General features: G+C 45.3%; 1 protein-coding gene across 1 annotated transcript in view; it reads right to left on the reverse strand.

Annotated features, from left to right (window-relative positions):
• Positions 1 to 18563, reverse strand: part of KCNH5 (potassium voltage-gated channel subfamily H member 5) — a 199695-nt gene that overhangs the window by 64887 nt on the left and 116245 nt on the right. Inside the window, exon 9 of the mRNA XM_033174582.1 lies at positions 7522 to 7774. Within this exon, the coding sequence (XP_033030473.1) occupies positions 7522 to 7774 (253 nt within the window). The remainder of the gene's footprint in view (positions 1 to 7521; positions 7775 to 18563) is intronic.

Consider the following 18563-nt stretch of genomic DNA (forward strand, 5'->3'; position numbering starts at 1 on the left):
TTAAGCCTCGCACTCAAATCAAGTTTTTTTAAGAAGAGGGATGAGAGAACCAGCACATCTCCAAGTTGTTATCCCCGTAGCCAGTTTGGCATCTGGTCCCCTCCCCCAGCTTCGCAATTAATGGCTCCAATTCACTCTCCCCCCCAACTCCATTTTTTTGCAATAACAGCACCAGCCTTTCCCATTCCTTTGGTGAGGTTTATCCTCTTAGACTAGAAGGGACACAGGTAGCGCTGTTGTCTGAACCACTGAGCCTAGGGCTTGTTGATCAGAAAGTTGGCAGTTCAAATCCCAGTGACGGGGTGAGCTCCTGTTGCTCGGTCCCTGCTCCTGCCAACCTAGCAGTTCGAAAGCACCTCAAAGCGCAAGTAGATAAATAGGTACCGCTCCGGCAGGAAGGTAAACGGCACTTCCATGCACTGCTGTGGTTAACCAGAAGTGGCTTGGTCATGCTGGCCACATGGCCCGGAAGCTGTACGCTGGCTCCCTCAGCCAATAAAGCGAGATGAGCACCGCAACCCCAGAGTTGTCTGCGACTGGACCTAATGGTCAGGGGTCCCTTTACCTTTACCTTTTTTTAATCCTCTTGGACTAACCTTCCTCTCTCCTCACAGAAGCTGCAGTATTCACCAGCAGACTACGGCTGACCCTCCTTGATCATCAGTAAGAATGCCAGAAATCATTCTGTGATGACTTGGGCCCCCCACTGTGGGTGTCCAACATCGGCAAGCACCATGCCACACAGTAATGATGATGCGACAGGACATGACGAGGTCACATCATGTCATGACGGAGCAGCTCTGGCGCCGTGACAGCGACTGGACTGGGACTTCCACATGCTGCTGTCAGGGACTGGGCAGAGGAGGAATGGTGGAGACTGCTTCCCCATCCTGACCCTTCCAGGGAGGAGGAAGAGGAAGGCAGTATAGATTTACAACAGTGGTTTGCAGGAGGTCACAGCTCAGAGGCAGATGAGGGGGAAAGCTGGGTGAAGAGGAGGAGGAGGAGGAGAAGGAGGCAGAAGCAGAGCAGCAGCTGGCTGACATGGTGTCATTAGAAAGCATCCCAGACCCTCCATCTCCCAGAACCTGGCGAGCCTTAAAAGTAGGAGAGCAAAGAGCTCAAAGACAGAGGGCACTTTTCAGCACCTGTAGGAAAGACGATGAGATTGATGAATGAGGAAGTGGGAGAGATGGGGGGTGGAGATTCACTCGGGACAATGCCATTATCCAAGAGGCTGGGTTCTATAGCCTCTCTCTGTAAAGATTGAAATAAAAAAGGACGGTAAGAAGCTTTCCCTTGTCTTTATACTTCCCTGGGTAACCAGCCGGAAGCTGCTGACAGCATCCTGACAGCTGCTTGCCCCCTGCCCCAGTCTACAGTTCTAGGATTCTAGGATTTGTTGGGGGGGACGGGACGACACCATGACTGCTTAAAGTGGTATAGGAGTGCTTTAAATATCTGGTGCAGGTGGGGCCTCAGTGTCATTGGGGCAACTCAGCATCCCTGCTTGCTTGGGATCATATTATTTTTTAGGAAAGAAAAAGAAGCCCTAAACCAGCAGGGACAAGAAGACGCAGTCAATAAGCGGGGGGTGGGGGGTGGGGGTGAGGATGTCACTGAATGAGACTGGGGGGGGGGGGAGAGAGAAGGATCAACATTATTAAGGGCCTTTCCCAAGAAAAAAACCCATGCATATAATGTAGTGAGGGTAGAGAGTTACTTATTTCAGTGTTGGAAAGCCTCAAAATTCCACTTTTGAATTACTGCATGCTCTTCTCGCCTTCTGCTTGAAGAAGAAGAAGAAGAGTTTGGATTTGATATCCCGCTTTATCACTACCTGAAGGAGTCTCAAAGTGGCTAACATTCTCCTTTCCCTTCCTCCCCCACAACAAACACTCTGTGAGGTGAGTGGGGCTGAGAGACTTCAGAGAAGTGTGACTAGCCCAAGGTCACCCAGCAACTGCATGTGGAGGAGCGGAGACGCGAACCCGGTTCACCAGATTACGAGTCCACCGCTCTTAACCACTACACCACACTGGCTCAATGTGGGGCAGATTCATGGAAGGCGGAGAGAGAGATTTTCTCTGCCATCGCATGCATGGTAGCTATCAGGAGGGAGGGCTTTTGCATATTCATCTGGCATAGTTTCTCTTCCACACTTGCAAAAAAAGAAGAAAAAGAAAAAAAGAAAGAAAATGCCACATTTTCTGTGTTGTTTGGAGGAAAACGGGCACGATTAATCACCGCTTGCTTCTGCTAAATGGTCTGCCAAAGTACATGAGGAAAAGGCCTTAGTCAGACTCTCCCCGTTCAATTCCCTCTGAGCGAGATTTATATCTCCTCTCGGCTTCTACGTTGCACCATAAACGTAACTAATGCCCAGAATGGCTTGCCCGTGACGACGGGGAAAAAGAATGAAAGGCACTTACAGTAATTAAAGCTGCGTGCCTTGAACTCGGGGCAGGCCCAAATCCTCCAAGTAACTCAAGGCATGGAACGCATACTGAGTTTGCAGAATGTAAGAGAGCAGCAGCAAAAAGGGAGAGCTACTGCGTCAACAGAAGTATGGTATCCAGATCAAGGGAAGTAATAGCACCACTCTATTCTGCCTTGGTCAGACCACACCTGGGATACTGTGTCCATTTCTGGGTACCTACCCTGGATTCTCTCTCCCACCCACTCCCCATCAACTCACAGAGAAACTGGCAACAAAGGAACAGCATCTTGGCACAGCACAGGATCAAATCCTACAGCTTACCAGCTGGTAAGCAAAAAAACCAGTCATGTGTGGTGCTGCTTTGGGGGCAGGAAAAAAGGAGAGGTCAGGTGGGTATCAAGACCACCTTCTCCCACAAATATGTAGCTGCCCAGTAGCTCCCTTCCTTTTTGCAATTTCTCCTCCCCATCCATGCCTGCTTCTCATACCTGCCAACAGTTCTCCAATGAAAATAGGGACGTCCTACCTATTCCATCATCATCATCATCATCATCATCATCATCATCATCATCTTATTGTTCGTAAACCACCCATCTGATTGGGTTGCCCCAGCCACTCTGGGCAGTTTCTCACATATATAAAACACAGTAAAACATTAAACTTTTTTTAAAAACTTCCCTATCTTCAGATGTCTTCTAAAGGTTGTACAATGGTATCTTGGTACTTGAGCTTAATCGGTTCCAGGAGTCCATTCGACTCCCGGAACCGTTCGAAAACCAAGGCGCAGCTTCCAATTCGCTGCAGGAGCTTCCTGCGCTCAATTGGAAGCTGCAGAAGCCGCATCGGGCGTTCGGCTTCCAAATAATGTTTGCAAACCGGGACACTCACTTCCATAGCTGTCAAGTTTTGGATTTGAAAATAAGGGATCAGCATTCTCACCTATTCCGGGGACAGTCACATGTCAGTGGTGGGTGGAGCCAGAAGCAAAAGTGGGCAGAGCAGCAATGTAAACTCCAAGCAGCCTCGGGCTCAGAGTGGAGCAAAGAGGGCAGCCAGCAAAGAGGAGGGCAGCCATGTGCTCCGCGCAATGGAGCCCCATCGTCTTCTTGTCTGATCCCATCAAAACAGGACAGGAAGAAGCAGCTGCTCAAAGGCAGCCAGGCTCCGCCCACCAGCTAACCCTATTGGCCGGCTGAGGGGCTCGGTGGCAACGGATAGGGGCTGATGCAGGGGGAGGAATACACCCCCACTGTAAGCACGGGAAACGGCTCCCACTTGCTTTGAGGGCTGAGGCTTTTCTCTCCAAGTAGGCGAGGTCTTCCCACCCAGTCCCTGGCCAGCAGGGGAGGAGCTGCTTCCATTAAAAACAGGAAATTTAAGGGAAATAAAAAATAAGGGAGAGCAGCGGGAAACTGCTTGAAATAAGGGAGAATCCTGGGGAAAACGGGATACTTGACAGCACTGCTCACTTCAGGTTTGTGGCATTCGGGAGCTGATTTGTTTGACAACTAAGCCATTTGGGAACCAAGGTACCACTGTATAGTAATTTATCCCCTTGGCTTGGAGGTTGCATAACTCCATGCCCTCCAACATTTCTGCACTGAAAATTTGTTGCTGTTCAGTCATGTCCGACTCTTCATGACCCCATGGACCAGAGCACACCAGGCACACCTATCTCTCACTGCCTCCTGCAGTTTGGCCAAACTCATGCTAGTCGCTTCGAGAACACTGTCTAACCATCTCATCCTCTGTCGCCCCCTTCTCCTTGTGCCCTCCATCTTTCCCAACATCAGGGTCTTTTCCAGGGAGTCTTCTCTTCTCATGAGGTGGCCAAAGTACTGGAGCCTCAACTTCAGGATCTGTCCTTCCAGTGAGCACTTGAGGCTGATTTCTTTAAGGATGGATAAGTTTGATCTGAAAATAGGGATGTCCTAAGGAAAAATGAGACATTCCAGGATCAAATCGGAAACCAGGACAGCTTCTGTAAAACTGGGACTGTCCCTTGAAAATAGGGACACTTGGAGGGTCTAGCTTCTTCCTATGTCCTGCTCTCTAACAACCCCAGATCACTCTGGGCCACCCAACCCATGGCATTCCAGGACTATCTCAACCTGGCCCAGATTCCCCCAAATCAGCCCAGTTTGTTTGGGGCTTCAGGATTCAGCTGAATCTGGTGCACAGGTTTGGTTTCTACTTAACTGAGTCAATTACATTTGGAGCGGGAAACCCTTTCCCCCAAAGAGCACATTATTTTAATGAATGTGAGATTTTTATTCACAATGTTTCCCATACCTTATAATAACACCGCCACCAAGAGCAAATACGCATGCCTGTTTTGCAGCATCTTTCCTGCTAATACTTCATGAATTGCTTGTTAGTAAGTAACATTTTATGTGCCAGATATCACCTGGATGCCAATTTAAAAGCAAGCTCCCCGGTGCTGGATTGGAAAGGTTTAGAAGTTCGCATCGTGTTCTATGCTTCTTGTGCTACATCAAAAAACAAAAAAACACCAGTGTTGTATATAGCAGGGGAATAAACTGGCCAGGGAGCCCAGCTCCATTTTGCAAGCAGTGGATCAGAACTAGTTAATTGGCAAAACAAAAGAAAGTACTTTTTCCTGATTCCAGATGAAAGGAACTGCAAACACTGTTATCAGGGCAAATGCAAATCTCCTTATGCTGTAATTCTTGTTTAGACATTATCCCAGTTTTGTTTACAACGTCACTGAACCTAGTGAGATGAGATTGTTTCCGTGCCTGAGATTTGCTCTGCAAAAGCAGATATTGCAGAAAAAGCCAGCAGTAAAGTAATGGCCTTGACAATACAGGGGCATTCCCAGATCCAAGGTAAAAATTACCCCCATTTTTCATAGAATCATAGAATAGAATCATAGAATCATAGAGTTGGAAGAGACCCCAAGGGCCATCCAGTCCAACCCCCTGCCAAGCAGTAAACACCATCAAAACATTCCTGACAGATGGCTGTCAAGCCTCTGCATAAAGACCTCCAAAGAAGGAGACTCCACCACACTCCTTGGCAGCAAATTCCACTGCCGAACAGCTCTCACTGTCAGGAAGTTCTTCCTAATGTTTAGGTGGAATCTTCTTTCCTGTAGTTTGAATCCATTGCTCCGTGTCCGCTTCTCTGGAGCAGCAGAAAACAACCTTTCACCCTCCTCTATATGACATCCTTTTATATATTTGAACATGGCTATCATGTCACCCCTTAACCTTCTCTTCTCCAGGCTAAACATACCCAGCTCCCTAAGCCCTTCCTCATAAGGCATCGTTTCCAGGCCTTTGACCATTTTGGTTGCCCTCTTCTGGACACGTTCCAGCTTGTCAGTATCCTTCTTGAACTGTGGTGCCCAGAACTGGCCACAGTATTCCAGGTGAGGTCTGACCAGGGAGAGTAAAGAGTAGGAATGGGGTGGGTGGGAATTAATGTACAGTGGGATCTTGGTTTACGAACTTAATCCGTTCCAGAAGTCTGTTCTTAAACCAAAATCGTTCTTAAACCCTAATGAGGCCTCCCGCCACCAGGGCCCTTCCACTGTTCGGATTCCATTCTTAGACCGAGGTAAAATTCTCGAACCAAGCCACTATTTCCGGTTTTGTGGAGTTTGTAAACCAAATTGTTCTTAAACTGGACTGTTCTTAAACTGAGGTACCACAGCACTTCGATTTTTATACTAATGTACCTAATGCACACTTTCCAAACTAATATATGAAACGAAACACCCAGAAATTCACACTTCTCTGAATTTTGTGATGCAGCTGTCCAAAAAAAAATGCATACAAAAGTGTTCATACTGGGGGAAAGCATCCACAAAATGCTTATAGCAGTGAACACAAACACACATGACAAATGCATTGCATTAGGGGAAACTGCTGGCAAAATTGTGTACAGATTGCATGCATTTGGAGGCATGCGAATGAAAACTCTTTTTTTGTGTGCAGACCTACAAAAAAAGAAAAGAAAATCAAACTTATGCTGAAATGGGAAGAAGTGAAATCATGATGGGGAAAATCAAAAACTCCCAGAGCAACTTACAACATTTCCAAATATAAAACACTTCCATTCTTGTACGGGGCGTTGCTCAGGAATTCTAAGCCCTCCCTCAAAAAAGAACCAGCACAGTTTTGGAATCAGTGGAGTTTTAAAAGGTTCAGTTCACCATCTTGATTCGACATGGCATCCAATTGCAGCCAAACGTTGACCAAAAATCTTCTTGTCTCAGGAGTCATGCAAATTTGGTTATGATAGTTTAAGAGTTGTCCAGACAAGTGACTTTCCAACACGCACAAACACACACCTTTTAAAACCGTCTCTAAATAATGTAGGAAAATGCAAACAATAAAACAGTATTATGGGGGGGGGGAGAGAGATAAAAACAGGAAGTGGTTTGTAACAGGGGTCCTAACAGATAAAGAATCTGGAAGATGCGCATCTTGGTTTGAATCTCCAAAAGTTGGACGGTATGGCCAGGGTTTGATGAGGCCCTAAGCTACTGAAGGTAATGGGGCCCTTTATATGTCCAGCTGTCCTTTGTCAACAACAAATTGTCACCGTTTTTTGTGTTGAATATATGCTATATGGTAATTTATGGACCTAATGGGTATCTAAAGCCATTTGCACATAACAAAATATGTATTTTATCAAAGAAATTGATATAGAAATGAGCAAACCAGTGATATTTTAGGGAGCGGGCTAGCAGGCAGGGCCCATTACTTACATCATAGGAGCCTACACAACACAAAACACTGTTGCTGTATGTAGGTTTTATTTTGTTTGTTTTTTATCTTATATTTTGGAAATGTACATCCAGGTTTTTTATCCTTTAATTTTTTGGGGGGGCCCCCAAGAGAGTGGGGCACTAAACTATAGCTTGTTTAGCTTATATGTAAATCCGGCACTGGGTATGGCAGCCATCAATAGCATTACCCTTCAAGAATTTGTCCAATCCTGTTTTGAAGCCATCCAAGATGGTGGCTACCATTGGCTTCCACTGGAGCGAGTTCCACACTGTGGCGAAGCACTTCCGCAGAATAGGGATGATGAAATAGAAACCGCCTTACCTAAAATTGCCACCACCTCATCGTCCTGTATGACTTCCAGGGATCCCGAGACGACGAAGCAGAGGGCGTCCACGCTTTCCCCCGCGTGGTAGATGAGGTCTCCGGGGGCACAGTGGATTGTCTGGAACTCCACCGCCAGGGCCCGCAAGCAGCCATCACTAGCTAGCCGAAAAGCCGGGTGCTCGTTGAAAACTTTCCGGTTGAGATGTACACAGATATCTGCTCTCATGTCCTTGGGACAAATTGAAAGGACCTGGTGGAGAAAGAGTGGAAACATGGCAGTGACAGGCGAAAGGAAAAGCCAATATTCTGTCCTTGGGGCAGAGATTGCTGTCTGTTAATAATAATAATAATAATAATAATAATAATTATTATTATTATTATTATTATTATTATTATTATTATTTATTTATACCCCGCCCCCATCTGGCTGGATTTCCCAGCCACTCTGGGTGGCTCCCAACAGAAATAAAAGTGCAACAAACCATCAAACATTTAAAAACTTCCCTAAACAGGGCTGCCTTCAGATGTCTTCTAAATGTCAGGTAGTTGTTTATCTCTTTGACATCTGATGGGAGGGCGTTTCCTGTGCCTGGTTCCCTGTAACCTCACTTCTCGCGGTGAGGGAACTGCCAGAAGGCCCTCGGAGCTGGACCTCAGTGCCCGGGCTGAACGATGGGGGTGGAGACGCTCCTTCAGGTATATATAGTGCCTTACACCATTCAAAGAGTTTCGCCAGCATTATCTTAGCAACATCACACCTGTACAATAGGCCCATATTATTGTACCCATTTTGCATATATGGAGACTGAGGGTGACAGAGGTAGATTGCCTCAGGCCAACTCATGAATAAAGATGATTATTTATAATGATTATTTTATTTATATTATTGTATTATTATGATACAATAAGATTTCAATGCAATAATCAGTATTATATTTATATTAATATTATATAATTAAATATGCCACCTCATGAGAAGAGAAGACTCCCTGGAAAAGACCCTGATGTTGGGAAAGATGGAGGGCACAAGGAGAAGGGGACGACAAAGGATGAGATGGTTGGACAGTATTCTTGAAGCTACTAACATGAGTTTGGCCAAACTGCGGGAGGCAGTGAAGGATAGGCGTGCCTGGCGTGCTCTGGTCCATGGGGTCACGAAGAGTCGGACACGACTGAACGACTGAACAACAACAACAACAATTAAATATACTATAATAATATTATAGTATATTTATAACAATTACTGTTTATTACATTTATATCTTACCTTTCCTCCGAGGGGCTCAATACTTCTTCCCCTCCCTGTTTTATCCTCAAAACCACCCTGCGAGGTAGGCTAGGCTGAGAGGTAGTGACTTGTCCGAGGGCACCCAATGAATTTCATGGCTGAGTTGGGGTTCGAACCCTGGTCTCCAAGGTCCAGCTCTCTAACAACTACACCACCCTGCCTTTATGGCAATGAAATCCACGCCATGGAATTCATGGCAGAAGAAATACTTGAGCACAAGACTTTGTTCCGGACCCTGCTTACTTAGCTTCACATGTCTTCACACTGTGCCCTTATCACCAATCTCTTTCCCCACATGCAAGAGAATTCGGCTTCCTGAAGACAAAACCACAGGCTCGTTTATCTTTGATTTATCGCTTCACCCTAATGCCATTCGTACGGGGAGTCTATACACATGAAATCTAATCAAACAGAAACCTTTTAGCAAATCAAGAACTCTGTTTCGCTGTTCTCGGTGGGTTAAGCTCTGCACATGTTGATATTGGTTATTTAAATTTGTCATCTGGGATGGGGTGAGACACGGCTAGGGATGGGTGAATATACCCTCTAAGGGTGCACAGATGCCTCTGCACCCCACATTAGCGACCCCTGATTTAAAATCTCGTGCAGAATGCCCAAAGAGGGCATTAGCAGTTATTCAATCCAAACCTCACCTTCCAAACGTCATCCATATTTCACCATTTAAACAAGGGTAAGGGCTGTTTGGCAGTGGAAGGGACTCCCTTGGAGGGTCATGTTACTCTCCTTCACTGGAGGTTTTTCAGCAGAGGTTGGATGGTCAGGGATTCTTTAGTTGTGTTTCCTATTCTATGATTTTATGACCTTGCCTTTTACAAATTATTTAGCTTCTTTCTGAAGAAGTATCTGAATCATAGAATCATAGAGTTGGAAGAGACTACAAGGGCCATCTAGTCCAACACCCTGCCAAGCAGGAAACACCATCAAAGCATTCCTGACAGATGGCTGTCAAACCTCTGCTTAAAGACCTCCAAAGAAGGAGACTCCACCACACTCCTTGGCAGCAAATTCCACTGTCGAACAGCTCTTACTGTCAGGAAGTTCTTCCTAATGTTTAGGTGGAATCTTCTTTCTTGTAGTTTGAATCCATTGCTCCGTGTCCGCTTCTCTGGAGCAGCAGAAAACAACCTTTCACCCTCCTCTATATGACATCCTTTTATATATTTGAACATGGCTATCATATCACCCCTTAACCTTCTCTTCTCCAGGCTAAACATACCCAGCTCCCTAAGCCGTTCCTCATAAGGCATTGTTTCCAGGCCTTTGACCATTTTGGTTGCCCTCCTCTGGACACGTTCCAGCTTGTCAGTATCTTTCTTGAACTGTGGTGCCCAGAACTGGACACAGTATTCCAGGTGAGGTCAGACCAGAGCGGAATACAGTGGTACTATTACTTCCCTTGATCTGAAGAAGTGTGCATGCACACGAAAGCTCATACCAATAACAAACCAATAACAAACTTAGTTGGTCTTTAAGGTGCTACTGGAAGGATTTTTATTTTATTTTGTTTAGCTTATTTCTGGGATTCTTTCAGCCCAGTATAAAGCAAGCCTTACGAAGTCCAGTGGGGCTTAGAGAACGATCCCAAACATGGTTCACTGAGGGTGAGAACCATGTCATCCTACCTTGGGGCTTTATTGAGCCACCACTTAAACTTCACCCCTTCCACACAAGGTGGAATCTCTGCCACTATGTGACAGCACGGCCCCATGCCCTCCTCGCCCCTGTTTTCTCCTGCTCTGGAGCGTTGGACTTGAACCAATGGCTTCAAGTTACAAAAAAGTAGATTCCAGCTAAACGTGGGAAGAACTTTCTGACAGTAAGAGCTGTTTGACAGTAGAAAGGTCTCCCTCGGGAGAGTTGTGGACTCTCCTTCCTTGGAGGTTTTTAAGGAGAGCTTGGATGGCTATTTGCCATGGATGCTTTAGCTGAGATTTCTGCATTGCAGGGGGTTGGACTAGATGACCCTCGAGGTCCCTTCCAACTCTACGATTCTATGATTCCATTTCCACCTGCCCATTTGGCAGGAGGAAGCGGGGGGTCAATGACGGTGGAATGAGACTGGCATCTCTCCACAGGCGGTGGTCAATGGGATTGTCAACAGAGGCTGGCAAGGCTGGCAGAGACCCAGTCCAATCCCAGCCCAGCACAAAGGGCAATGCATTGCTCTGTTACTCCCTGAGAAGTGTATTTAGGATTATATTGTAAAATATCACTGAAGAAAGGCCTTTAACAGCTCTTGTTATCCTTTTCATGCTGCCATAAAGAGCTCTGGTGTGGAGAGAGAGAGAGCGCATAAATGTGCAGGGGAGAATCCTGATGTGCTCAGATATCTTAGTAGTGTTACCACTGCAAACGGCGTTCCTTTTTGTAGATACAATAGTGGCACTTTCATCATGTTCTCCAGCAGTTGGGAAGGCGAGACCTCCACTGCGCCGAAGAAAAAAGCCAGCTAAATCCATCAGGAAGAATCCAGTAATTAACCGAACTTACGAGCCAAAAAGGTTCTATTTTGCGCAGCCAGCCGTAAGCCATCTCCAACTGAAGACACAGAGAAAGAGAGGTGGCCTCTCTAAAGAACAAGGGAACAAAGGACTAGCCCCAGGGTACCTATGTGCTTGATTTGATTTTTTTTAGTGCCGTTTTGGAAATGGATTTGGCTTTTCAAAAGGGAGCAGAAGAGACGAGTGGAAAACAGTGTATGCTTCAATTAAAAAGTCAAGGACTCTGAACCCAGGATCCTCCTCTCATGTAACCAGTGGCGTGGAGTGGAGTAGAGTGAACATTACAGTTGGGCTGGGATGATCTGCGCTATTCAATATACTCATACTTTGAATTCTCTGCATAGGCTGGGATGCTAGCCTAGCCTTCTCACTGGTTTTCAGTCTGGGGGAAATCTGTCTCATTGGGGCTATGTGCATTTCCCCCAGCAACCTAAGAAGGTGCAGCCCAAATGCAAGCTCAGGGACAACTTCAACAAGTTCTTCCCAGTGTCTAATCTGGGAAGGAGAAACTGTAACCACCTGGGTATTCCTGGACTCCGGCTCCCATCAGAACCAGGAAATCGTGGCCAGTAGTCATCCATGATGGGCGCTATGGTCTTGTGGTACAGTGGAACCTTGGTTCTTGTTACAGGTAGGTAGCCATGTTGGTCTGCCATAGTCAAAACAAAATAAAAAATTAAAAAATCCTTCCAGTAGCACCTTAGAGACCAACTAAGTTTGTTCTTGTGCATGCACACTTCTTCAGATACACATGAAAGCTCATACCAAGAACAAACTCAGTTGGTCTCTAAGGTGCTACTGGAAGGATGTTTTTATTTTTTTTATTTTGTTTTGAACTTGGTTCTTGAATGGTTTGGTTGACGAACAAATCGGAACCCGAACACCGCAAACCCAGAAGTAAATGCCTCGGTTTGCAAACTTTTTTTGGAAGCCGAATGTCCGACGAGGTGGTCGGCTATTGTTTCCGGGGCGCCTGCGCCAATCGGAAGCCGTGCCTTGGTTTTCGAACGTTCCGGAAGTCGAACGGACTTCCAGAACGGATTGCATTCCGGAACCAAGGTACCACTGTAGTTGAAGGACCACAAGTTCCCCATCTATGCTGTGAATTTTAGGTACACATACCAGTGCTCTGTCATCATTATACAATGATTCTTCTGTCAGCCCATGAACGGGTGGTGGTGGAGGAGGGTGAAAGGAAGGCACAGTCGGATCAAGTTCGCCTATGCTAATTTATAAGTAGATGCAGATGGGTGCAAATTTAGACTATAAGTCAAATTGGATGTGCTGCACCATTGTCTTGCCTCGGTAATAAACCGGATGTCACTCCAGATAAGACTGAAGCACCATTAGTGGGTGGTTCCCCAGACCGGATGGATGGGAAGTTGCCTGCTCTTGATGGAGTTACACTCCCTCTGAAGGTTCCAGTTACAGGTGGGTAGCCGTGTTGGTCTGCCATAGTCAAAACAAAATCGAAAATTCTTTCTAGTAGCACCTTAGAGACCAACTGAGTTTGTTCCTGGTATGAGCTTTCGTGTGCATGCACACTTCTTCAGATACACTGAAACAGAAGTCACCAGATCCTTAAATACAGTGGGGGAGTGGGGAGGGGTATTACTCAGAAGGGTGGTGGGAATGGGTGATAGGCTGATAAGTGTGGAAAACCTGTTGACGACTCTAAACGGCTGCAATTAGTCTAGCAGGGGAAGGCAAGGGGTGAGATGGCTAAAGATGGCTTTGTTATGTATAATGAGATAAGAATCCAATGTCTTTGTTCAAACCAGGTTTCTCCATGGTTTTAAGTTTGGTGATTAGTTGCAATTCAGCCACTTCTCTTTCCAGTCTATTTCTGAAATTTCTTTGTATTAAGACAGCTACTTTGAGATCTTTTATAGAATGTCCTGGGAGATTGAAGTGTTCTCCTACTGGTTTCTCTGTCTTGTGATTCCTGATATCAGATTTATGTCCATTTATCCTTTGGCGTAGGGTTTGGCCTGTTTGTCCAATATAGAGAGCTGAAGGGCACTGTTGGCATTTGATTGCATACACAATGTTGGAAGATGAGCAATTAAATAGTCCTGAGATGGTGTGTTTGATGTTGTTGGGACCAGTAATGGTGTTATCCGGGTTTATGTGGCAGCAAAGTTGGCATCTGGGTTTATTGCAGGCTCTGGTACCAGTGTCCATGTTGAGTCCTGTTTTTGAATTATTGTGGGTGAGGAGCTGTTTGAGATTGGGTGGCTGTTTGTATGCGATGAAGGGTCTTCCTCCCAGAGCTTGAGAAAGAGAACTGTCATTGTCTAGGAGAGGTTGTAGATCTCTGATGATGCGTTGTACTGTTTTAACTTGGGAGCTGTATGTGATGACTAGTGGTGTTCTGTTATTTTCTTTTTTGGGTCTGTCTTGCAGCAAGTTCTCTCTGGGTATCAGTCTGGCTCTGTCGATCTGTTGTTTAACTTCATCAGGTGGATATTTTAGTTCTAAAAAGGTTTGCTGTAGATCTCTTAGGTGAAAGTCTCTGTCTGTAGAGTTGGAACAGATGCGGCTGTAACGTAGGGCCTGGCTATATACAATGGATTGTTTGGTATGTTTGGGATGGTAGCTAGAAGCATGTAGATATGTTTGTCGGTCAGTTGGTTTACGGTATAAGGTGGTGTCTATGTGTCCATCCTGTATTTTTATAGTAGTGTCCAAAAAGTGTATTTCTTGCATAGATTGGTTCATAGTTAGGTTGATGGTGGGGTGAAAGTCATTGAATGTCTTGTGGAAGGTGTCCAGGGTCTGTTGACCATGTGTCCAGATAATAAAAATATCATCAATGTAACGCAGGTACAAGAGAGGTTTGAGTGGGTAGGAGTTTAGGAAACGTTGTTCTAAATCTGCCATGAAGATGTTGGCATACTGTGGGGCCATGCGGGTGCCCATTGCTGTGCCGTTGATCTGAAGGAACAGGTCCTCACCAAATTTGAAGTTGTTGTGGGTAAGGACAAAATGACAGAGTTTCGTAGCAAAGTCTGCTGTGGTTTTATCTGAAATGGTGTTCCTTATAGCTTGTAAACCATCGTTGTGTGGGATGTTGGTATACAGAGATTCCACATCCATAGTGACTAGAATAGTATTGTTAGGAAGGTTATTCAAAGATTGTATTTTTCTCAGAAAATCTGTGGTGTCACGTACGTAGCTGGGAGCACTGATGGCATATGGTTTCAGAACAGAGTCCATATAACCGGAAACCCCCACTGTAATGGTGCCAATACCTGAGATGATGGGGCGTCCTGGATTTCCTGGTTTGTGTATTTTGGGTAGAAGATAGAAAGTTCCTGGTCGAGGTTCTGCTGGTGTGTTCATGAGGATCTGTTCTTGGATGTGTGGGGGTAGCTCCTTAACAATCTTGTTCAGTTCTTTTTGTATTCTTCCGTGGGGTCTGAGTCCAATTTTATGTAAAGGTGGTATTGGAAAGTTGTCTGTGAGCCTCCTGGATGTAATCAGTTTTGTTCATGATGACAACAGCTCCACCCTTGTCCGCCTCTTTAATTATAATGTCTGGGTTGTTCCTGAGATTATCCATGGCTCTCCTTTCAGCATGGTTTAGATTTTGTTGTAAGCGATGGTGTTTTCTGGTCACATCTGTTTGGATTCTGCGGCGGAAGCAATCGATGTACAGATCTAGTGTGGTATTGCGTCCATCAGGAGGGGTCCATGTGGAGTCCCTTTTAGTGTAACATTTTTTCGGTGGTGGTTGGTGGTCAATGTTCTGTTCATTAATGTGTTTGGAGGGTGGTGGATGTTCCCCAGTAGGTTGAGAGATGTTGTGTTGTGAAGATGTTGTTTGTTGTTTGTCTTGTTCTTGTGTGTGTTGGAAGTACTCCTTCAGGCGTAAACGGCGGAAAAATGCTTCCAAGTCCCCATAGAACTGAATCATCTGTGGGGATTTGGCAGGGCAGAATGATAGTCCACGTGAAAGGATAGATTCCTCAGCTGGGCTGAGAGTTTGCTGTGAGAGATTGACAATATTGTTGATCTTCTTGTTTTGATTGGTAGCCTGTAGGTTGGAAAGGTTAGAAAGTTTTTTGTTTTTCTGTTTTTTCAGTAACTCCAGTTGAGAGTGATAAATGGTTTGCTTTTCCTTGTGGAACTCCTGCCAAGCTGGGTGGATCCTAATAGAGTTGTCCAGTACAGAGAGTTCCTCCTTTATTTTCTTCTGTTTGGAGTACAGAACGCTGATCAGATGTTTGAGCAGCTTCTTGGAGAGAGTGTGGCACAGTTTCTTGGAATGTTCAGTGGGATAAGTTGATTGCAGGGGGTTCTTAATTCTAAGACCCTTGGGTAGGATGTCCAGGTTTTTGCATTTGGTTAGAAAGGAGATGTCTGTCTGTATCTGTGCCAGTTTCTTTGTGAGATTTATGGACTTCCATTTCATGCGGCTCAATGTGGTGCCTTCCATAGTTCCAGTTACAGGTGGGTAGCCGTGTTGGTCTGCCATAGTCAAAACAAAATCGAAAATTCTTTCTAGTAGCACCTTAGAGACCAACTGAGTTTGTTCCTGGTATGAGCTTTCGTGTGCATGCACACTTCTTCAGATACACATGCTGAAAGGAGAGCCATGGATAATCTCAGGAACAACCCAGATACACATGCTGAAAGGAGAGCCATGGATAATCTCAGGAACAACCCAGACATTATAATTAAAGAGGCGGACAAGGGTGGAGCTGTTGTCATCATGAACAAAACTGATTACATCCAGGAGGCTCACAGACAACTTTCCAATACCACCTTTTACATAAAATTGGACTCAGACCCCACGGAAGAATACAAAAAAGAACTGAACAAGATTGTTAAGGAGCTACCCCCACACATCCAAGAACAGATCCTCATGAACACACCAGCAGAACCTCGACCAGGAACTTTCTATCTTCTACCCAAAATACACAAACCAGGAAATCCAGGACGCCCCATCATCTCAGGTATTGGCACCATTACAGTGGGGGTTTCCGGTTATATGGACTCTGTTCTGAAACCATATGCCATCAGTGCTCCCAGCTACGTACGTGACACCACAGATTTTCTGAGAAAAATACAATCTTTGAATAACCTTCCTAACAATACTATTCTAGTCACTATGGATGTGGAATCTCTGTATACCAACATCCCACACAACGATGGTTTACAAGCTATAAGGAACACCATTTCAGATAAAACCACAGCAGACTTTGCTACGAAACTCTGTCATTTTGTCCTTACCCACAACAACTTCAAATTTGGTGAGGACCTGTTCCTTCAGATCAACGGCACAGCAATGGGCACCCGCATGGCCCCACAGTATGCCAACATCTTCATGGCAGATTTAGAACAACGTTTCCTAAACTCCTACCCACTCAAACCTCTCTTGTACCTGCGTTACATTGATGATATTTTTATTATCTGGACACATGGTCAACAGACCCTGGACACCTTCCACAAGACATTCAATGACTTTCACCCCACCATCAACCTAACTATGAACCAATCTATGCAAGAAATACACTTTTTGGACACTACTATAAAAATACAGGATGGACACATAGACACCACCTTATACCGTAAACCAACTGACCGACAAACATATCTACATGCTTCTAGCTACCATCCCAAACATACCAAACAATCCATTGTATATAGCCAGGCCCTACGTTACAGCCGCATCTGTTCCAACTCTACAGACAGAGACTCTCACCTAAGAGATCTACAGCAAACCTTTTTAGAACTAAAATATCCACCTGATGAAGTTAAACAACAGATCGACAGAGCCAGACTGATACCCAGAGAGAACTTGCTGCAAGACAGACCCAAAAAAGAAAATAACAGAACACCACTAGTCATCACATACAGCTCCCAAGTTAAAACAGTACAACGCATCATCAGAGATCTACAACCTCTCCTAGACAATGACAGTTCTCTTTCTCAAGCTCTGGGAGGAAGACCCTTCATCGCATACAAACAGCCACCCAATCTCAAACAGCTCCTCACCCACAATAATTCAAAACAGGACTCAACATGGACACTGGTACCAGAGCCTGCAATAAACCCAGATGCCAACTTTGCTGCCACATAAACCCGGATAACACCATTACTGGTCCCAACAACATCAAACACACCATCTCAGGACTATTTAATTGCTCATCTTCCAACATTGTGTATGCAATCAAATGCCAACAGTGCCCTTCAGCTCTCTATATTGGACAAACAGGCCAAACCCTACGCCAAAGGATAAATGGACATAAATCTGATATCAGGAATCACAAGACAGAGAAACCAGTAGGAGAACACTTCAATCTCCCAGGACATTCTATAAAAGATCTCAAAGTAGCTGTCTTAATACAAAGAAATTTCAGAAATAGACTGGAAAGAGAAGTGGCTGAATTGCAACTAATCACCAAACTTAAAACCATGGAGAAACCTGGTTTGAACAAAGACATTGGATTCTTATCTCATTATACATAACAAAGCCATCTTTAGCCATCTCACCCCTTGCCTTCCCCTGCTAGACTAATTGCAGCCGTTTAGAGTCGTCAACAGGTTTTCCACACTTATCAGCCTATCACCCATTCCCACCACCCTTCTGAGTAATACCCCTCCCCACTCCCCCACTGTATTTAAGGATCTGGTGACTTCTGTTTCAGTGTATCTGAAGAAGTGTGCATGCACACGAAAGCTCATACCAGGAACAAACTCAGTTGGTCTCTAAGGTGCTACTAGAAAGAATTTTCGATTTTGTTTTCCCTCTGAAGGAGCGGGTATCCAGCTTCTGGGTCTATTGCTGTTGCTTGAGGCTCAGGTTGCTTGAGAGCCAGTGTGGTGTAGTGGTTAAGAGTGGTAGACTCGTAATGTGGTGAACCGGGTTCGCTTCCCCGCTCCTCCACATGCAGCTGCTGGGTGACCTTGGGCTAGTCACACTTCTTTGAAGTCTCTCAGCCCCACTCACCTCACAGAGTGTTTGTTGTGGGGGAGGAAGGGAAAGGAGAATGTGAGCCGCTTTGAGACTCCTTCGGGTAGTGAAAAGCGGGATATCAAATCCAAACTCTTCTTCTTCTTCTTCCTTTGGGTAGTGATAAAGCGGGACATCAAATCCAAACTCCTCCTCCTCTCAGTGGCATGGAGGGCCTTCCATCAGCTTTGGCTGGTGGCACAGCTACGGCCCTATCTGGACAGGGGTAGCCTAGCTTCTGTTGTCTTTGCTCTTGTAACCTCTGATA

Source organism: Lacerta agilis, chromosome 1 (genome assembly GCF_009819535.1).
Source record: "Lacerta agilis isolate rLacAgi1 chromosome 1, rLacAgi1.pri, whole genome shotgun sequence".
In the NCBI taxonomy this organism is placed as follows: domain Eukaryota; kingdom Metazoa; phylum Chordata; class Lepidosauria; order Squamata; family Lacertidae; genus Lacerta; species Lacerta agilis.